Source organism: Ursus americanus, chromosome 1, assembly GCF_024610735.1.
Source record: "Ursus americanus isolate L20-20 chromosome 1, mUrsAme1.1.p, whole genome shotgun sequence".
In the NCBI taxonomy this organism is placed as follows: Eukaryota; Metazoa; Chordata; class Mammalia; order Carnivora; family Ursidae; genus Ursus; species Ursus americanus.
Window position 1 is genome coordinate 50666192 of NC_142127.1, and position 22189 is coordinate 50688380.

General features: G+C 45.2%; 1 protein-coding gene across 8 annotated transcripts in view; it reads left to right on the top strand.

Moving 5' to 3' along the window:
• The window catches only part of RAPGEF4 (Rap guanine nucleotide exchange factor 4), a 272967-nt gene that overhangs the window by 236434 nt on the left and 14344 nt on the right, over positions 1–22189 (top strand). For all 8 annotated transcript variants that reach the window (XM_045779703.2, XM_045779734.2, XM_045779717.2 and 5 more), the window contains 12 exons: positions 2060–2210; positions 3943–4031; positions 4767–4797; positions 5009–5087; positions 6263–6409; positions 8202–8299; positions 13335–13460; positions 13895–14073; positions 16979–17069; positions 20570–20620; positions 21430–21517; positions 21925–21989. In XM_045779703.2, the coding sequence (XP_045635659.1) occupies positions 2060–2210; positions 3943–4031; positions 4767–4797; positions 5009–5087; positions 6263–6409; positions 8202–8299; positions 13335–13460; positions 13895–14073; positions 16979–17069; positions 20570–20620; positions 21430–21517; positions 21925–21989 (1195 nt within the window). The remainder of the gene's footprint in view (positions 1–2059; positions 2211–3942; positions 4032–4766; positions 4798–5008; positions 5088–6262; positions 6410–8201; positions 8300–13334; positions 13461–13894; positions 14074–16978; positions 17070–20569; positions 20621–21429; positions 21518–21924; positions 21990–22189) is intronic.

A 22189-nucleotide genomic window follows, 5' to 3' on the forward strand; every position in this document is an offset into this window, starting at 1 on the left:
AACCTGGAGGGGCGCCAGGGTGGCTCAGTCAGTTAAGCCTCCGACGCTTAGTTTTGGCTCAGGTCATGATCTCAGGAACTTGAGATCAAGTCCCATATCAGGTTCTGTGCTCAGCAGGGAGTCTGCTTAAGATTCTTTCCCCTCCATCTCCCTCCTCCTCTGCTCCCCTCCCCCACGCGCACATTTTCTCTCTCTCTCTCTCTCTCTCTAAAAAGAAATAAATAAAATCTAAAAAGGAAAGAAAAGATAACCTGGAAAGTTAGCATTATATCCTCTTAATAGCAAATTTGATAGTTCAAACCATCTCAGCTTCATGCAAGTAAGAAAGACTCAATCTCTCTCCCTCTCTTTTACTGACTATTAGGCAAACCAGTACATATTTTTCAGTCAGTCAGGAATAACTCATTTGGTGCCCACCGTGTGCCTACATTGCTAGGTCCTATCAAAATAGTAATAAAATGTCGTGCCCACATTGCAGTTCTTTGGAAAGAAAAACTGAGTTATGTGTGCATACAAGCAAGAGGCCTAAGGGTTAATCAGAAAAGAAATAATTTTCACATAAAGTGATCTTTCTTCCCTTTTTTTATTGTAGGCTCAGAGAGAATTGTAGCAATACGGATTGAGCAATTTTCCTTTTTATGAATCCCGTGCTCAATTTATGAAAGCCATTTTGCAACCCATTTACATGCAGTAAACCTTTGCTTTAAGGTTCTGTCATTTACCTTGATCATGATTATTTATAGTCCCTTTAGAAAAGACCCTTTACTGGTTTAGCTGTCAAGTACAGCACTGCCACAAGGCAGTTTTCTACTGAGCCTTTGAAGTCATGGTGGTAAGCCAAGACACAGCCAGTCTTATAGCCACCTATGAGGCACAGGGAGGGGTGTTGTGTAATGGGGAAGAAAACTAGTTGGAATTAGGAGTCTTGGTCAAAACCAACTCCATTCTCTCACCATGTGATCCTGGCCATTTGTGTGCTTTTACAGTCAGTTTGCTCACGGGTAGGAAGGGAAGGATACTTTTATCACAAGACTATAAAGTAGAACTTAACTAAGGTACTCTAGTGTAAGATACAGTGTAAGTTATAAAGAGGAAAATGTTCCATGAACTAATTGTCTGCAGTATGAACTGCTATAAATCACTGACAAAGGAATGGTATGTCGCCTCTAAAATCTTTCTTGATCACATACTATATTCTGTCTACTGTAATGCCCACACGAATGTAAACTGAGAGCAGAAGCCTTTACCTGACACACTGGAAGGAACTCAATGAAGTATTTATTGTATTAATGGATAAATACAATTGCCAGCTGAAAGTCGCTGTGCTGGGCATGGTACAGAATACAGGGCAAGTAATAGATCATCCCAGGCCTCCAGGAGCGTATAGTTTCGTTAAGATGTCCAGCCATAGATGCACAAAAAGCCAGTATGAGTTAAGTTGTGGCTCAAGACAGAAGACGTTATGATATAGTATGTCAAAGTCCCTCAGCAGATCCATACAGCAGGAACCTTTGCTCTTCTTAACTCTAGGTGAGCCTGTCTTCCTCCAGCCCCATGTCCTCTTGGTATCAGTCCACAGAACTTAGATGCCCACTCAGAAGGGTTTCACTGAAATGTATACAGTGAAGTGGCTTTGTAGAAATATGTGCAGACTCAGTGGGCACCAAAAAGGGTTGGCAAGGCACCGAGAGACAAGCAATAGCAGGAAGCATTACCTCCCCTAGACGTGAAGGGCCAGGTGGAGGGCAGGCAGGGAGCGTGATGGCAGCTGGAGCGAGGCACGGTAGGAAGTGTGTCAACACACAAGTCCAAGGGGAGCTGTACGAGTCTTATTCCTTGGACAACTAGCCTGTCAAAGTCAGCAGACATGAACAAGGCTTTCTATGCACTTGGTCCAGATCTTTATGTGGGTGGGGCTTTTCTTGAGGCCCTGAGGAAGGGATCCCATCAGTCCAAAAGGCTGTCTTCCCGAAACTGGGATCGATCATTCTCTGCTTTTGCAAGTAGCTCAGTGAGACAAGCGTGAAATGACCAAATGTCTTCCTTGACTCCACGGCACTTACCACGCACAGCCTTCCCAGGGCACAGAGCAGGAGAAAATGGATTACGCCCTCAACAGCAAGAGGCGAGTCATCCGCCTGGTGCTACAGTGGGCCGCCGTGTACGGAGATGTCCTACAAGAGGATGACGTGGCCGTGGCTTTCCTCGAGGTACACAGAGTCCTCCCTTCCAAGAATACATCTTCGTCCCACTGTACCAGGACTCCCCGGAAGCACGCAGCTTCCCCGGAGAGGCTGTGATTGCAAATTCTGTCCTTTGTTAACACGATCATCAGAAGTGCCCTATGAGAGAAGTAAGGAACATCATCACCCACCCTCCTGCCCTTCTAATTCAGTAACTGGCAGCACCGTAATGTATTTTCACTTGCTCTCTTTTTCTTTGCATTTGTTCCATGGTCGTAATCACACAGTACCCATCATTTTGTAGGCTGCGGTTTCCACTTATATAAGGATTTTCCTATGTCAGTGCAGTCTTTCTAGTAAAAATTCCTGATGACCGTTGAGTAGCTGTGCCACAGATATGCATATTTTTCATCGTGTCGAATATTGACATCATTTCCAGTTTCTGCATTCCTCGAATAATAGTTCAGTGAACATGTTCGTGTAAGTGGGTCTGTCCTTGGTCACATTCCTAGAAGTGGGATTGCTAATGCAATAGTACCTATTTTTGAGTGGGCTGAAACAGATAATTTTATTGAGGACTTTCTAGGACCGTGAGGTGGTTCCAGAGGGACATGATTTATGTCAGAAACACTATTTTAAGCCGAACTTCCCTTTTCCTTCCCATGGCTCCAGCCCCACATTGCAGCATGGGCCCTGGCATTGAGTCCTTGATGACTCACTCTGTCCTCCGAGACTTTGATGAGGACCTCCAATGCAGGCAAAAGGCAATGTGGCTTCTGTTTCAAACGCTTTCAGTCTGTATGTTCAGGAATGAACTATCCAAAAGAAATGTGCCCCTTTCCCTCTTCTTAATCATAAAATTTGGCAGGAAGAGAGGTGGAGAAGGGAGAAAAGGGAACTGTGAGTGACCCTCAAGGCTGTGGAATGAAGTACTTTGAAAATACAAAGGAATAGTAGTAGCTTGGGTCATACATTGACTCCTGGCCTCTACCAGTTGAATAAAGGACTGTTTGCAGAGGAACCAGAGTGGTGGTTAAGTTGGCATCACCACAGCTGTCATCTTCTGCTGTGGAGGCCACTGCTCCGGAGCAAAGCAGGCCCAGCTGCTGCTGCCTGGTGGTCAGGATCGGTCCCAGGGTGTCAATAAAGAGTCCTGAGTTGATAACAAACTCAGCAAAACGTCAGTCCAGGCCTGAAGACCATGCCTGCATTCTACCACCAAAAATCAACCACACCTAGTGGAAAATAGTAAATAAACAACAAATGCTAAAATAATATTCAGAATAAATGTTAAAATTTCCCTGAAAAAATGTTGAGGTAAATAGTGCTCCGACAGTATAAGCTATAAAATGACCCATTCGAAAACATTGTGTTCCATTGCCTTTCGCATAAATATCCTATGAACAGTTCATTGACAATTTAAAAAAAATTTTTTTTAGTTTTTTCATTGTGATAAAATATATCAAAGATAAAATTTGCCATTTTAACCATCCTCAAATATACAATTCCGTGGTATTAATTAATTCACAATGTTATGCCACCATCACTACTAACTACTTCCAAAACCTTTTCTCATTTGCAATTTTGAATTTAGACATAATGTAACGTTTTCCTTTTCTTTTTTGGTCTCCAGTCCATGCAAGCATGGTCTGGAGACGCTAGTAAAGCAGATGACATAGGGAGACATCATTGTTGCTCTTGACAGAATCGTGTACCTTGGCAATTCTTATTAAAAGCCTGTGACCTTTGCCAATTACAGGAGTTTTATGTGTCTGTATCAGATGATGCCCGGATGATTGCTGCCCTCAAGGACCAACTGCCCGAGTTAGAGAAGATTGTCAAGCAAATGTAAGGAAGGGCCTGGCTTGGGGGTGTGTTTTCATCAAGTAAGTGCCTGCCTCTCCATCAAAACATCTTCCAAAAAGTCCTTCACCCCCAAAAGGTGAAAGCTGGTTTTTTCAGCAGCCCCATGGTGTTCTGGTTCGAGTGGACGGGGCCTCCGGCTTGGGTGGGGGGTAAGGCCAGGTGAAGAGGGGAGATTCTGCTCTACTCCTCTGTGCCGGATGGCTGCCAAGAGAAAGCCTGGGACAAGGTGGAGATCCTCCTGTGGGGCATCTCACTCAGTAAACTCGGGTCCCTTTGGTTTACAGTGGTGAATCCAGTAAAAAAATAGTCCGTGGCATTTAAAGAAAGGGGAAAGGGAATTATCATATGGAAAATTCACTTTCTGCCACCAAAGCTGTTGCTGTTGAATGTTTGCGTCCCCTCAGTGAAAACATGGGAGGTTTCACACGCTGTCCTTTGAGCCTACAGTAAATACCAGAGAGAATGTATGCTACTAGAAAGACCCTGAAAGCTGGAAATCCTGGCTTTCAACATCAGTTCAGCCAAGGGTCTGCCTGGGATCCGAGCCGATCTCTTTGTATATCCTCTGTGTTTGGTCTCTTGGTATTAATATAAGGATTGCTCAAGGATTGCTGTCATTTCATTTTGTAATTTAAGATTAAAATTTCATACAAATGAAGCAATTCAAAATAACAGTACCAGTAGTATTAAATAATGTGCTTTCTCTGTTTCTCGTAGTTCAGAAGATGCAAAGGCTCCACAAAAGAAGGTAAGTGACCACGGCTTAGGATTCTCTAATTGCGCCCTGTTATGTAACAGTTCTCCAGAAATATTATAGTGCAATATATGAAAGTGATGTGTTAAAACACAAAATACGTTTTCTCATTTCTTGACTCTGCTTCTCGAGTGTGTTTCCTCTGAGCTGCAGATGTGCATGGGTCATTCTCCTCTCATGGCGGCTGCTGTGCTTATGTTTACAGCACAAAGTTCTTTTGCAACAGTTCAACACAGGCGATGAGAGAGCCCAAAAGCGCCAGCCTATCCGCGGCTCGGATGAAGGTGAGACTTCTCTTCTAACTCGAGGTTCTGTAGATTACTCAAAGTCAATAAAATCTCTCCCCTGGGAACCCTTGGACCCACCGAATAGCTTTTCTTGGACTGTCTCTTTGCACTCCGAATGGTTTGCTTGAAGGTGTCCTTTGGCATTCCAGTTATCTATCCTTGAACTCCGGGCCTGGAGTGGAGGTGCTTGTCCACACCTCCCTGATTCTGCCTCTCCCTCACTACCGCCGTTCCCTGAAGGAAGGAAAGATTATCTCTCAGGAAGTGGTTGTCAAGGTGGCCCCTCTCTGGGAAGACCTGGCAGGCAGGTGGCTGGCGATTCACAATGCCATGCGGAGGGGCAGGGCTGGGGTCATCTGCAGAGCAGGACCCCTGGCCAGAGAAGGCGCTCCGGCCCCGAGCACAGCGTTGTTAGCAGCCACGAGAGAGGTGCACATGCTGACAGCTGCCATTTGGTTATTTAAGATTTGTCTCAAGAATTATAACCAAAATAAAATGAATAATAATGACAACATTTTCATTTGAAGCCACAACTGAATCTTGTCATTTAGGAGTGCCTCTAAACCCACGAATTACAGTAGCTGGAATTGCTTCCAGGATTTGTGTTCAGACATGAGCCTTTAGGTACCATGTATGGGTTTGCTGAGCTCGGTACTGCCCGAGCTCTGTGGCCCAGCCCCAAAGCACACAAGCCAGTGAACAAGCGAGCAGGAGTGTGTGTTCGTGCCCCGGGCAGAAGCACTGCTGTCTGCAGGGGTGCTCATGTTTGTTCCCCAGCACCCCGCCAGGCAGCAGCAATCTAGCCATCAGCCCACCGCACAGCACTTCCTGGATTATGAAAAAGAAACTCTCATGGGCAAGTGCAGACCCAGCAAACAGGCCTGAACATACTTCCTTTGTTCCCTCGCTTATGTATGGGCTTTCCACAAATATCTGCTGTGGTTCTTTGAACTGGAGATGGCAGCCATGTGTGTACCCATTCTTAGACCAGTGCGAAGATCAGGAGTTTTGGAAGTGGGCAGGCACAGGCGTAGACGACTGCAAATAGGTACAACAGGAAGAGGGACGAGATGACACAAATTTGGGGAGTAATCTGAACATTTGCCATCACTGATAGTTTTCTTAAGAACACCCAAGACTAATTTCCCGTATTGTTACTGCCTTCCCAATAGTTCTGTTTAAAGTCTACTGCATGGACCACACCTACACAACCATTCGAGTGCCAGTGGCCGCCTCGGTGAAGGAAGTCATCAGCGCAGTCGCCGACAAACTGGGCTCTGGGGAAAGCCTGATCATCGTCAAGATGAGCTCCGGAGGAGGTAACGGCTTAATTAGCACCTTGGGCTTCTGCAAAATGGAATATCCCATCCAAACAGAAGCCCTGCCAGGAGTTAGCATGGCCCTTCCAAGAAGATCCAAAGGGACAAACTGGTGTTGTGTGTGCTCCCACAAATAACAAAATAATATGGTTAGAAGTGGGCTGGGTAAGTGTCTGATATGCCCTATTTTGTGGGTACCCACTATAAAGCAGAAGAAGGTGAAGTGATCTGTCTAAGGCAGCTGGAGCTGAGGACTCTGGTGTGGATGTCAGCTTGGAGTTCTTTCTACACAAACCCTAAACAAAAAAGCTTAAGGTCTTAGAGCTCTGAGACATGTGGACCCTAAGAGGGCATCTGGCTTGACAAGCTACAGGCCATAGGTTTCCAAAAGTCTGAAGTTGGAGGTGATCATAGGCTAATTTTTTCCAGCTGGTGACGGTTCCCCTCCTTACCCCACAGAGAGGGCAGGAGCCTAACTCATCGAATAAAATGGGGAGTATTTTCCCCATGGGATTACTTAATTGCCTTATGCTTTCTTGAAATGTCATTTGTTCATATGCCATATATATTTACTGGCCACTTAGTGTGACTGGGACGGGAGGGATGTGTTCGGTGCAGCCGTGTCCCCAAGCTGTTGCTAGGCCGGCGTGGAGCTAGACAGTAAATGAACAATCACAATCCATGCTGGCTAGAGTTTTGGAACGGTCAGCTCGCGTTGCAGTAAGAGCCCAAAGAAGGAGCAGGAAGGCTAATTTAAAGTATCTGGCAATGATTTAATAGCCACTGGGGGATCCTTCAGGATCAGGTAAACCATTTTTGCCATGTCTGAAGGCAAATGGTTCTACTGATGCAGGGTTTTAAACACGTCATGGATTCCCAAGATATCCCCTCCCATTGCTGTCCCAGTCACACGGGACCCAGCCTGCCCGCCTTCGCCGATCCATGTGGCACAGTCTTTCCACAGCTGTCCCGGATCCCTCTTTCACGTCCTTCAGGTTTTCACCCAAATGTCTGTGTCCACCTGAGGCCCCCTCCTTCCTGTCTTTGATTCCCTTTCTAAAATTGTATGCTCTCCCACTCACGTATACTTCCTAGCCTCCTTCCCTGCTGGTTTTTCTCCTCATGGCTGCATGCTGTCTGATACTTTTGTCTTGTTCACTGTCTATATCCCTCACGGGGACGCAAGCTCTTGTCGGACCGGGATTTTTTTTTTTTTTCTGTGCTGTTCCCATCTGGATCCTCAATGCCTGGAGCAGTGTCCAGCATTAATAAATGCTGAATCAATATTTGTTGAATGAGTTAATTTTTGAAATATAGGAGGCTTAATCTAGGTCATGCCATTGCCCTCCAAATTAGGGAATCCATGAAAAAATAATGATGAATTTTATATCTAAAGTCCTTTGGGATCTCAGAAACCCCCTAAGTTTTCTAAAAGTGATCTTTCCTGCTCCAAAGTGCTGGGCATTATTGCCATCTGGAAACATAATTTGTTATATAAATAGTAAGTGCGGGTTTTGTATGTAATTACAGTTGCAGCGCAGAACTGGGTGAATTGACCCTCGATACTTCCATTCCTGTTTTGTGGTCATTTTCTGATGGCATCCTGAGTGTCATGTGCCCGCATGAATGCTGTGTCTTTTTTATTCAGTGGGTCCCTTCAGTCCTGTATTTTATGCAGTTGCTCTGCGTGTTCCGGTAATTCACCGAGCTGGCAATTTGTTGGTGTGATTAGGGCAGTGCAGCAAATCTCAGATGCATTTAATAGGCAATCTCATGCTTTTTATGTTCACAGAAAAGGTGGTGCTCAAACCTAATGATGTTTCAGTATTTACAACGCTCACCATTAATGGACGCCTATTTGCTTGCCCGCGAGAGCAATTCGATTCACTGGTAAGTGTGTACAGCCTCCTCAGAGCAGTGTCTGCAATCAGAAAAACTTGTCTGGAGCTTAATTTTGCAGTTACATTGAACCTAGTTGCTAAAAACTCTTGAATGCTACTTGGCTTTTTCTTTTTCTGTGCTCTGTTAGGTAAGCCTCAGGTGTTCATTTGATATGCTCTGAGCTTTAGATTTTCGTTTGTGGAAATTAGCCAAGTAGCACCTCTATTGGGGCATAATTCAGCTTTTAGACCTCTTTATAGTAAATCACCTCCTTGAAATCCCCCCAATTTAGATAGTAATATTAAAATCTGAATGCTTAGACCAGGAGAGAAAAAAAACTTTTTAAGACCAGACATTGTGATGTATCACTCTCCTTCGTGGGAGCTAGAAAGGCATCGGGGCAAAGCCACTCTCCGGTCTAAGAAAAATGGAAAGGGCTCCAACCTATGTAGGAAATACCAGAGGCCACCAGTTTCTTCCCTAAGTCCCCAAACCCTTGTTCCCAGCCCACACAGAGCTCTCTTCGAGTAAAGGATTAATCAGCCCATGCTAATAGTTGAGTAGCCGCCCGTCTTTTATGTAGATGGTAGGGTTCATTTCTGTTTATCCTACAAAAATTAGACATGTTGCCGAGTAGCTCTCAAGCTATCTTGGAAAGCCTGTGGGGCCAGCACAGAGGATAGGGAGGCAGTCTTTTCCATCTTGGGACACACAGGGCTGATGTTACTGAGAAAAGTGCAACAAGAGCAAGACGTAAACAGCAGCATATTTCGGGGGGAGAGTTTAGCCACGTGGGTGCTGCATAAATACATTCGGGTGTCATCAAATCAGACATTAGAAGTAAAGCAACATTCCTCTCCTCTTGAGAATGTTGTAAATTTTTTAAAAAGATTTTATTTATTTATTTGAGAGAGAGAATGAGCGAGAAAGAGAGAGCACGCAAGCAGAGGCAGAGGGAGAGGGAGAAGCAGACTCCCTGCTGAGCAGGGAGCCCAATGCGGGACTCGATCCCAGGACCCCGGGACCATGACCTGCGCCGAAGGCAGACACATAATGACTGAGCCCCCCAGGCATCCCTCAAGAACGTTTTAGAGCTTGCTTTGGCCTCGTGGTAATTCTTTGAACTGGGGGAGAGCCATTTTGTGCACTCCAGTGCAGTTAAGAGGACTGTTCCATATCCTAAATCCCGAGGGAGGGGAACTTAGCAAATGTGGCCTTCATTCTCTGACTGTTCCTCATCCATCGCTGCCCATGAGCCCCCTTGCTTGCCTCCACCACGGGTGCTAGGTCTGTCTGCACACAGTCCTTTCGGTCATCGTTTAAGCCATCTACACTCACTGCTTTCTAAAAGACCAATATTTGCCAACACTGAGGGACTGGGGGGAAAACGTCATAAATGAGTCATGCTGCGCTCTCCTGGAAACGAACACCACCAAAACCCAGGTTAGCTATAGCCCTATTAGAGGTGCTGCGCGATGTGTTTGCCACACGGCGTTCGGCCTCTCTTGCCAGCTGGTTCTTGGCCGCAGTGATAGTTGACATGGTGTGTGGATGGAGTGTGTGGACTGTTTCCAGCTCCCTGTCGGGCAGACACTAACTTTTTAAGCCTCTGTTTATTTGCACATCATCCTGCAGCCTTACAAATTCTTAGTCCTTGCTAGTCTTCCATGTTAAGGCCTGAGTAATTGAAAGGCATTTACTTTGCAACAAATACTGGGGAATGTGAGTGTGTTAACTTCTTCCATATCCGTGCTCTGCCATTCACTGGGCTGATATCATCGTACTAAGGGCTGGTCAAACCCTACCTGCCTCACAAAACTGGAGATATAGAGCCTTCTCCAGCTTTCTAAAGATTTCTCTGAGGACAGTCTTTCTAGGAAGAATCGCACGCAGGATGACTCTGTAGAAGAGAATGCTGGCCAAGCCCTTTGATCTATCAACACGTACTTAGGAAGTGTCTGCTTTGTACTCGGTGCTGTGCTGGCTTCTGGGTGACTCTAGACCAGTCATCCCAGAGACTCTGTCCTTGTGACAGTTACGGTCACATTAGGGAGAGGAGGCTAACACAAACAGCCCGGAGCAGAACCCATGGTGGGGCTACATTGTGTTGTCTAGAAACAGCAGGGTGCCAGAGATGGATCCTAGTGGTTTGGATTCTGGAACTTTCGTCTCTGGACATTTTATTTGAGCATAAATGTTAGTGCAGAGCAAATTATAATAAAATCCCATTGTACTGTAATTTGGTTTTACTCTTATCCATTTGTTAGTTCCTTAGACTTTTATTTAGGGCTTGCTGTATCATTCCAGGCATTGTGAATGGTTCTGGCTGAGGGACTCCAGAGTGTAAGGAGAAGACGGTATGACAAATGCCATTGCAGAGACAGGCTCAGAGGGGGAAAGAGGGTTGCTGGGGTGGCAGCTGACTTTCGCTATCTCTTTGTCATTAATGATCAGTGTATCCTTTTTATGCTTTGGGTTCTTCAGTTGGAAATTGGGAGGGTAACGATGCTGTTTTCCCAGAGGGAAAGTACATGGTAGTTCTGTGCCTCTGGATAAGCAATGTTCAGACCTGCCTGTGCACTGCAGACCCTCTTTTAGCTCTGTAGGCCTCATCTGATGAAATGTCCACAGGACTATCTATGAGAAAGGAGAGCAAGGGGATGCTTCCTGTGGGGCCCCAGGGTCACCTTGCAAATTCCCCACTTCAGATAGAAGAGCTACTTTGGCCACTCAGATTGCCTCTTCAGTGCTTCATGGAGGGAAGGGGTCAGCCTGCCCTTTGTCAAGGGGGGAGAAGGCTTTGGTGAGCCCCGCCCGCTCAAAAAAAAAAAGAGAGAGAGAGAGAGAAAGAGATTCTATTACTCTCTCAAAAGGGATGCAGGAATGATAGACCAGCATCCATGACCTGAAAAATTTTGTAAATTTCTTCATATTGGCACCTTCCCTGTAGTTGCTGGCTTTGTCCCCTCCGTGAAAAGCCGTAAGGCCTCAAGGGAATGAGGTGGGAGCTGGGGAGGCTGGGGAGGAAGAGAGTAAGAGCGCAGGTGCATGGAGCAGAGGGCTGTGCATGCAGCAGCAGCTGCAAGAGGGAGGGGAGAACGTGGAGAGCCTGTCTGGGCCTGACAGGACTACCCTGCCAGAAACCGTTCTCCTTACTTGTTTCCATAAGCTACTTATCCAGAGCTTCAGGTCCATTCCCTAAGTTTCAAAACTTTGGAATAAGTGTTTTTCTTCCCAACTCTCTGTGCCCTGCATAGAGCGAATCAGGAACAACCGTGCTTATGTCCAGGCGTCGTATGGACCATACTTGCCCATGTATCTGCATGGCTGCCGCACATGTGAGGAGGGGACCCATTTGGAAGGGGGTGGGAGTGGGGCTCTCCTCTGTGCCAGGCACTGTGCTTGTGTGATACACTGACAATATTCCCAGTCAGTCCTGTTAAGAAGCCTGCAGAGCCGGTACTGCCAATACCTGGTTCCCAGAGCTGGGAACAGACACTCAAGAGATGAGGGAATCGATCCCAGTCTGTGTAGTCAGAGTGGGGTGTGCATTTAGAGTCTGCTGCCCTCTAAAGCTGCTCTTTTGCAAAACCCCAGCTCCTTGTCTGGCACTCACAGACTTTCTAAAGCTGTTTGAGCTCTTTGGTTCCCCGAGGCTCTCTGTTCCCAACAAACGGATCTCCCGAAGCTTTCTACCCTTCCTGCCTCTCTTGCCATCCTTCAGCAGACCAACCTGGGTGCTCAGGGGAAACCTTGCTGTTCCAACCCACCCCGGTTTGTCTGTTTAATCTTTTATAGCCCGGCTTCTTTCTCCAAGAACCTCTTCAGGCTGCAGATTCTTTTGAAATGCCCACTAACTCTCAAAAAGCCCCTTCCTGTTCTCCCACGTGTTTATCTGTGTGTCTGGGCGTCAGGTGTGTATTGATGCTTCTGTCTGTCCTTCATACCCACATGGGAATGCCAGCAGCTGACTGTTGACTGAGTGTCGAGAGGTGCTCCCCAGTCAGAGCTGACCCTCCCTTAGACTATAAATTTGCAGGGATCACTTACATCCTGAATGTGTCATTTCTTTAGTGCCCAGAATGCAGTGAGCGCTTATGGAATGTAATGGCTGTGGATGATGATGATGACGATAGAACTTGAACAATACTAGTATTTCCAACGTAAATATAGAATATCCCAATGTGGCTAGCATGACATTAGGGAAATCCTCTTTCAATTCATGTGCCTTTTGTAACTTTGGACATGTATTACAGATCCATAAGTGTTCATAGAGTATACATAAGTTTCCAAGGTATGCAAGTCATTCGTTTTACTAAGGAAAAGCAGTCTCTGTCATTTCTCATAAAATACAAATGAGATAAGTAAGTCAGATAGAAAGTTTTGAATGAGGGCCTTCCAGAAAGTGGCAGAGTTTGGTTTTCTGAAGCCCTAGTCCAGGACACCATGACCACGTGGCTATCATTTCTAGCTCAGCATCTCTCCGAGAGTGGAGGGAGGGGCCTGCATGTGTAAGGTCAGCACACAGAGCCCTCTGTCAGCCAGTGAGCTCAGGCCGTGTGTTATACGAGCTGGGTGACCAGTCACCAGCCCCGGCAACAGTAAGTGGTGCTGTGGTTAAATGTCCCAAACTGCCATCCCAGTTCCTGCCCCGGAACAGCTACAGTGGAAAGTAGGAGCAAAACATCTCCAAGGACTTCTTATACCTTTAGCAGAGAAAAGGAATTGTTCCCAGGGATCTCCCAAGCCCAAGCACAGGGGAACCTCCCCAGGTCACTCCTCACCAAATCTCATTTGCCATGGTCTAGGTTTTTGCAGTCAGTGGAACTGATGATAGTAACGAGGGTGACGCTAGGGATGGCGCTGAAGCGAGTGAGCATTGCGAGCAAAGGTGTCTTTCTCCTCTGGGTAAAATCAAAGTTTCAAGATATTCCTGAAAGCATCCTGAAAGCAATCCTTTACCCTCAGAAACTCCTTAAAGCATTCAGCAGGAAGTACTTACCTGTTCTGAGATTGTGACCTATTTTTGCTTTATTATTCATAGACTCCCCTGCCGGAGCAGGAAGGCCCAACTGTTGGAACAGTGGGAACTTTCGAACTGATGAGCTCCAAAGATTTAGCATACCAGATGACAATTTATGACTGGGAACTCTTCAACTGTGTGCATGAGGTAAGGCGCTCGGTGGAGAGCGTGAGGAGGTACGGCTGCAACTCTGGATGAAGGCTGCCGGGTGGCTCGGCGGCAGACGTCGGTGTGTGCTGCTAGACAGCAACCACAGGATGGCTTGTGTAAATACTGCCTGTATTAAGAAAGCCTGTTACAAAGTCTTTGGGTCTTAAAGGAAAATCGTAGTGATTCATAGTAAGCTCTGTCTTCCTGAGCATGTTAAGCCAATAGCACCACGTCGACAGTCCTATATTTAAGAAGCCCCACTGACGCCCCCTCACTCTGTAGTACAGGTTGAGTCCTGGCCGGTGATTGGATTCACCTTTGCTGACCAACGTCAGCTTGTCTTGACAAATAGAGAAGCCTCGTTGGTGTTTTGATTGAGAAACAAAGAAATAAAATTCTTTTCTTTTCTTTTCTTTTCTTTTCTTTTCTAGCTGGAGCTAATCTATCACACATTTGGAAGGCATAATTTTAAAAAGACCACAGCAAACTTGGATTTGTTCCTGAGGAGATTTAATGAAATTCAGTTTTGGGTTGTCACTGAGATTTGCCTTTGTTCCCAGCCCAGCAAGCGCGTTCAGCTCTTAAAAAAATTTATTAAGATAGCAGCCCAGTAAGTATCATTAGCTTACAAAGAGAAAAATGTTTAAGCTGCATTTTCATTTTGTCCCATTAGGCTACATCTTTAAAAAAAAGGCGGGGGGGGGACAGAAGATACAGGATCTCCTTATACACAGGGAACAATGACAGGGGCTTAAGAATAACTGAACTCTTATAAAAGATTAATTTAATCTGGCTTTTATAGTACTGGACATCAGTCTAAAATAAATTAACATCTTACAGCATGGATGCCGGAGTCAAAATCGTGACCTCTTTTGCTCTGAACTGCCCTGGCTTTGTGCCTTCCCCAGTTTGAAGAGTCCTCCGGCAAACAAAGTTCTGTTGTAGAAAAGTTGAGAAAGCCCTTCAAGTCAATGTCCCACATGACACGTTCTCGCCAGTAGAGGGCAGTAGAAACATGCGTGTGCGTCAGCACATCCAACTCAGCCGGAATGAAATCAGTAAAACGCATAAAGGAGAGCTAACCTGGGACAGGAAAATCATCTCCATCGACATCAGAAAAAGCAAGCAACTTATAAATATTCTATTTAACAGCACTTCATGGGAAACAATTTATTTACTGCAGGGGCCAGTTAGATTTCTCCCTGACATGAATTTAATCTTCTCCTGCTATTTAGATACGCCTGACAACCTCCTGTTTACCTCCATGTTTTTGGTATCACCACATGGCTAAAAATAAAATGCTAAATGTGGCCCATGGCTGGGAGACTTCTTTCTAAATGCAGGGACAATCTCGCACAGGAAGGTGGGGAGCACAAGTGACCCCAGCTAGCAATTTTCTTGGACCAAAGAGTTTAGATCCCATACAGAGTCGGATTTCCAGAGCTAAACAAAGAAGTAAATGCTTCTTGACATTTCATACGTATCAGCTTGCCAAATGCTTCGCATTATTTTGCCAAAAATTTGAGGGTTCAATGGGATATCCAAATCCTCAGATTCAAATGCCGGTATCTCTTAATTTGGAAAAGCTGCCTTTTTGAAGAAAGATTTGGTGAAATGTTGCTTATGAATTTCTGGTTCAAAGGACAGCCCCTTTTTCTAGGAGACTGAACAGGCTTGTTGCAAGGGACAGGTGCTTTCGCATATTTGGAAAGATTACCGAAACTGTGACGATATGTGCTTTCATGCTATAAAGAGCACATTCCCTCCTCACCTTAGCCTGGCAGTGCTAAATGCAACAAGGAGAAGAGAATGGCAATCTGCACCCCAGTGTGGGAGATCAGCAAACCTTTTGGGGCCTAATCCTGTTATTTGACAGTGGCAACATAAGAGAGCCTTTCATAAACTCAGGAATTTTTTTTAATGTTTTTTCCTTTTTTATCCTTCTTCCTTCTGATTATGGGAATGAGTAGGTGGCTTTGGCCTTTGGTATAAATTGGCTTATATTACTTAACCTTTACTAAGCTGGTGCTGTCCTGCAGTGGAGCTGTTTGCACGGCCCTGCTGGAAGAAGATTGTAGACTCTCCTAGACCAAGATCTCCAGGAACGAGATCTAAACCCAGTGGCAATAGCATGTTTTATGTGGTGTTTTTAGGGAACTGCAGCAAATTCCATGTAAGCTCTTTGACCTGCCCGGAGCATTATGAAGTTGGGGGTCCGAATGCTATCATCTCCTTTTGCAGATGAGGAGACTGAGGCATGGGGATAGCTCATGACTTACCTAGGGTGATGAAGTTAGTTGGTAACAGTGACCAGTGCGGTGACCAGAAAGGCAGATCTGTATTCCTGCATGTCCTTTCAAGATCACACGGATTGGACAGAAGCAAACACATGTACATGATCATTCTCCTTGCCTTCAGCCCCAGGGGGTCTCTGAAACTGCTCTCTGCCCCTGACCTGAGAGCCACTGCCCTGGCACAGCAAAGGCCTTGCTTGCTCTTTCGCCAGTGGGATAAGGCACCAGATAGCTTCTCTGAAATCTGTTTTCCTCTTTCCACACAGACCATTTAAGAATCACTCATTGCTTCCTCTGCAAAGAAAACACAGGCAGCAAAAACAACAATTTAATTAGCCTTTCGCAAAAATGTTCATCCAAACAGGATTTAAATATGATGCAGTTGACTTAGATAACCATATTGATTTGGGGTAAAGGATTTGCACTTGTTGCAAAATTAATTCTTTCCCTTTTCTAGGAACTGGTATGAAGAAGTTGGGGAGTCCCTTCTTTTTTTTTTTCTTTTTTTTTTTCTAAGTTAAATCAAGTACCTGGGCTAAATATTGCCATTCTAATAAGAATCTTTGATCTCGTTCCACAATATTCTTATTCCCAAATATACATTTGTCAAGGCTAACAGTCGCCTACGTACACAAAGCGATTGGCCTCATCGACATCAGTAAAACGCAGAGGAAATAAGGTCACTTTTTGGTCAGGTTCTTTGTCAGCTTTATAGGGATCATGACTTGTAAGTTGGTATTTCTCAACAAAGTGGAAGCATCCGCATGGCAAGCGAAGTCTGGGTGGCGGCCGCAGTCAGACTTCCTCGCTCCCTCTCAGGCTGCCAGGACGCGTACGGCCTCAGGCTCAAAGTCCAAGAGTCTTCAAGGACATTGTGCTTCCCTCTCTATTCCCATGAGGTGTTTCCTTCCAGGTCCAACAGGGCTTTTAGGAAGCTCTGAGATCATCCCAACAATCCCTAGGGTAGGGGTCTTTAAATTCCTTCTCAAAACCTGAACCTAGATGGCCGGAACCGTCACCTTTCTACAATTACCGTGGGAAGTCAGATAGCCGAACGTGGGCACCCAAGTGGAACTTACACAGTGCATTAAATCTATCATTGCCTGCTCTCATAACAAGTCCTGATGAACATTAATGACTATCAGAAAATAGAACTCTACTTTTGTTTTAAATTGCACTCAAAGTGGCATTTTTCTCAGCCATGTGCCTCTTGTGTTTCAGCTGTAAGGAGTACAAAAATCTGAATTCCTTTTTTGCCATCGTCATGGGACTAAGTAATGTTGCTGTGAGCCGCTTGGCACTCACGTGGGAGGTAAGCTTCAGCTGAGATCCAGCTGTGACTTTTGCCTTAAGAATAAAAACACAGGCTCACCAGTGAGCTTTTTTAATAGAAATATCACTCACACTGGTATAACAATGGAAAAGGTGGGACACTTTGAGGGAAGTGACCTGTCTCCTTTTTCCAGTTGCCTGAGAGTGTGAATTTAAAAAAGTATCGTCCTTTGGGCTGGGGGGATGTGGGGGGGGTCTCAGCTTCTTGGTCGATACAAGGTAAATAATAATACATTTAGTTCCTAGGTACAAAATGAATCAATAACATTGCTCGGATGATTTCACAGGTTTTGCTCATGGATTCTGTTGTTTTCTGGAACGTCTGCTTATTGCCTTATCTATAATTAAGAGAGGACAGAAGATCCATTTTTATCCAAGTAGTCATTTTGCTCCAGGGAAAATTAGCCAGAAGGCCAACTGTTTGGCCCCGCTGAGTACTCAGTATCTCTTAACTGCCTGGCCGACCTCTCTGTGTATGGAGAAACAACAGTTGGCTAATATTCAGGTTGGAACAAAAGTTATGCAGGTGTGTTGTGAATTTCTGGAACAAATATCATTAGTGATTTGTTGACAGTTGGTTATCTGTGCTAAACATCTTCATTTTTCATCAGCTAAGGACTCAAAATGTGCCCGACCCCTTAAAGTTGAAGAAATACTAATCTCTCATAGAACATACACACAAAAATAGACGCTTACTAAAAATAAAAAAGTGTGTGTAAGTGGGACACAGAAAGAGGTCAAGGAGTAGGTAAGAGACTTAATTTGCAAGGGTGCTTTAAAAAGGCACCAAAGCCTGCTGTTTGCATCTCCAAATATTTTCCTTAAAACATTTCCTTCCCCACTTCCCTCTTGAAACTGTTTTCTTTCTCTGTCCCTCCTAAATGTTTCCATTGTTTATAGGACAGGTCCTCACAAGTTCTTCTGTCTTGGGTTTCTCTTAAAATTCCAGGCAGATGCAACACACAGCAGCTCATCCCCTGAATATAGGAATGAGGGAATTGGTGAGGCCTGCATGCCACGCGGCTGTATCATCTTCCAGCTGGTAAACGGATGGAATTAGGGCTGCCACAAGATCAAAACGGCGAAGCCATAGCACAGGCTCCCCTGCCTTGTAGCCCAAGGCTCCTGCAATCTCTGGAAACCTAGGGTTCCCTTGCAGACAGTCTGCCTTCCCCAGCCTATTTCCAGCTTCTGCCCCCACAGAGTCCAAATGATTTGGTGGGGAAGATCACAGACGGTATAACGCCTTCCGTGGGTCCTGGAGGCCAAGTGCATGTAGCACATAACAACAGCCAGACGTTAAGGCCATAGCATGGGGGCGGGCGGCACTGTCAGAGTCTCCTTTAGTGGTCCAAAGAGAAAGATCGGAGGCTGCTTGGGAGACGGGAGGGTAGCAGTCCACAGAAGGAGAGGGTTAACTGGCCAGGCCTTCATTTTCATGGGGAATGTGAAGAAGCACTCCAGTCTGCGAGCTACTATGCTCATCCTTGCATGTTCCTGTGGGAAGCACTTTCATTCGTATGCAGTTTTGATTTGGGTTTCTCTACCTGTACTTGCGGAGAACCTCCCGGGCTTCCCATGCGGCTGGGGCAGAGAGCAGGATGGCCCGGACATGAGCAGGGTGAGAAATGCTGCCTGACCGCCTGCAACTGCAGAACACACGTGAAACTGTCAGTGAGCAAAGCGGAGGAAAAGTTAAACTACACGGCAAAGGGAATGGTCAGCCTGGAAGTCAAAGGCCAATGTGACATCAAGAAAATGGGAGTAAAATCCTGGAGCAGTTTCTTGGCCTTGGCAGTGTTAACACTGCGGGCAGGATAATTCTTCGTTGTGGGGCTGTCCCGTGTAGCTCAGCAGCCTCGCTGGCCTCCACCTACTATCTCTCAGTAGTGCCTCTCACTCTGCTCCACCCCAGTTGTGACACTAGAAAATGTCGGCAGACGTCACCAAATGTCCCCTGGTGGTTGTGGGGTGAGGGGTGCAAAACTGACCCCAGTTGAGAACCGTTGCTCTGGAAGCACAGGGTGTACATAGATTATAGTATTAAGACCCACAAAAATTTGTATTACCTTATACTGTACCATATACAGTAAAGAGAGGTAGAGCGACAGATCTAACCAAAACTGGAATTCACTTGTAATTTTTAAAGTGGTCTATGTCCATGGCAAGTTATCACCTAATGAGGTGATTTGGATACTGCGTGTGGACTGAGACCCTTGCATCCCATGATGCCCATTCCGGCTCTCATCCCTTTGGACATGCCTTCTGAGCAAGGATATCAGCTTTCCCTGAAAACCTAACTTGAAAGTAGGTACTAGGAAAATGAGCTTGGAGGACATATGGGAGACTAGTCCCAGAAACAAAGTAGGATTTTTTACAGATGCTTAAATGGGACTATGACAATCTAATTCAGACATGAGAGAGAAGGAAGAGGAGCTCTTCTGTGAGTGCAGAGGCCTAATTGGTGAATCTTTTGTTGCCGGTAGACTTCCGTGCAGGAAGCAGAGCTGAGCTGGGAATCTCTGAGGCCTAGGACTTGGTCAAAGCCTCCGCAGTCTCAGGAGCGGAGACACAGGACGCTGCTCTGACTTGTTGTGGCCTATCAAAAGAGAACAGGGTTTCTAAGATCTCAGGACCCAAGCAAAGAGAGAACCAATAGCTTGAAAGATGACTAGATAATGGGCTTCCGGTGTCAGTATGTGGGTATAGCCAGCAGCAATAAATTGGAAATCACATGGGTAGAACCACCATGTTCCTATGACAGCAGGGCAGAGAAGTCACGTGGGGAGATGCTTGTGTGGAAAAGCACAGAGCATGTGAGAGAGGCGTAGAAAGGAGGCAGGTGATGCGAATTCCAGAGGCTTGACCGTCATCAGCTAAGCGACTTTGGGCATGTCATTTAAACTGTGAGACCTAATTTCTTCCATCTATAAAACACAGGTTTAATCTATTCAGATAAATATTTATGGAGCAGTGACTACATACCTGACACTCGTCCAGGCACTTGGGGATATAGCAATAAATACAACTGATAAAAATTTCTATTCTCGCGTAGTTTACATTGTAAGGGAAGAGGGGGATTGAAATAGGTAGTGTCTAAAACTTGTAATCCTACTATTCTCTGGTCTAGAGTCCTAATTGTGGGAATCAGAGAGTTGAAAAGGTGTGGGAGGAGGTGATTCCAAAACACTGTGGTCTGAGAATTCAGCCCTCTATATGAATAATTAGAAAACATTATAAAAACAGTAAGACCAAACATTTGTAGTTACTTCTGTTTCAACGAGGTTAAGAGTTTTAAAAGGTTAAGTTCTTTATGTTCCAGATGATGCTCAAATGATAAGACAGATCACAGCCTGGCCTTTTTTAGAGATGTTTGATTAAGAGCCGGAGGAATACATTTCCCCTAGAAATGGTAACACATGATACATATCTAGATATCGAATCTGACATATGAGTGTGGCATTTTCGTTTCATTAACAGAAACTGCCAAGCAAGTTCAAGAAGTTCTATGCGGAGTTTGAAAGTTTAATGGTAAGTGACAGTGGCTCCTTTATTCTGTTCACTGTCTGCATTAATCCAATTTCTGATTAGCTGAATTGAAGTTCTCATTTGAGAAATTTTACCTGTCCTTGTATGACTTTAAGAAGTTTATGATCCCGTTTTAGTGCTGCTAAAACAAGCATGCCTGACTAATGAATGGCACCCTCAGGAGCTAACTTAAAGAGGACTTATGTCCCACATAAGGTCAATTTGTGTAACTAAGAAAAGCAGTGTAATAGGATCCTTTCCGCCCAGCACAGGTGGGCTCTGGGTTGGAAGCTGCATTTGCCTTGCCTTGCCAAAATGATTGTTCCCCATTGGCTGGGAGGTGTTCACAGACAGCAAAGGAGTGAGTGGGAGCTGGCAGGAGTGATGGGATGGTTTCAGAGAGGGCACAAGGGGCTGGCGGGGCAAGGTGGGGAGGAGCGGCTGGAGTCAGAACTCACAGGAAGGAGGTGGTGTTTGGGGGGGGGCGGGTCCCAGGAAGGAGGCGGTGCTTCAGGAGAGGGGTGTCTCCTGGGGGGGGGGGTTGTTTGACACATGTATTTGCTCACAAAGGGAATCTCTCCCCTCAATCCCTGCAGGCAAAACTCCCTCTCAAGCAAAAAAGGAAACAAAAAGCAAATAATTTTCACGTCAGACGGGAAGTCGTTTTAAAACAAAAATCAATTTAACTTCATCTACCTTTCTTCATTGAAAACTATCTGATTGGGGGGTAACAAGTCTAGGTGTGTTAGGTGTTAGAGAGGGTGTTATATGTGTCATTAGTCATTAACCAGCATCTCTCTGTTTCTCTAAAGGATCCTTCTAGAAACCACAGGGCCTACAGGCTGACAGTAGCTAAGCTGGAGCCTCCTCTCATCCCCTTCATGCCTTTGCTCATTAAAGGTAATTCTAAGGAAACACATAGGTCAAGCCAGGGAGGAGTATGTGGGGAAGAAAATGAACAAGAGCTAAGCAGACTGAGCTCTTTGGAAAGAATGGTCCCATCCTTCCCCCTTCATCACCTCCTCTCCCCCTTGACTTTTCGGAAAGGGTTGGGAAGATTATCAGAAGAGCAGGGATTTGTGATTTGGAAGACATGATAGTGAAACAGAGGGTTAGTTTGGAAATTTTACTAATCTCAGGTAAAGTGCTTTCAAAAGTTAAACACCCAACATAAAAGGAACTATTATCAGCTTTTTTCAACTGCAGTGTTATGCAAATCCTCCAGCATAATCTAATGGTGCTATTGTGGTTTCTTGGTATGACATATTTCTGTTAGTGATTAGAATGTGACTTTTATTTCTGTGCAGATATGACATTTACTCATGAGGGGAACAAGACGTTCATTGACAATCTAGTAAACTTTGAAAAAATGGTACGTACAGTATTATAACCTTAACTACAATGTTTTTTTTACATAAAATCTGCATTTGCACTAATAAAGGAAATAATTTCCATATATGCTGCCATGTTAAAAAGGTAGTTACACATAAAGGAGTATTGAAAGATTTGGTTCAAATTGGCTACCTATTTTCGTCTGTCAGTTCTCTTTTGTAAAATTGAATGGTATTTGTG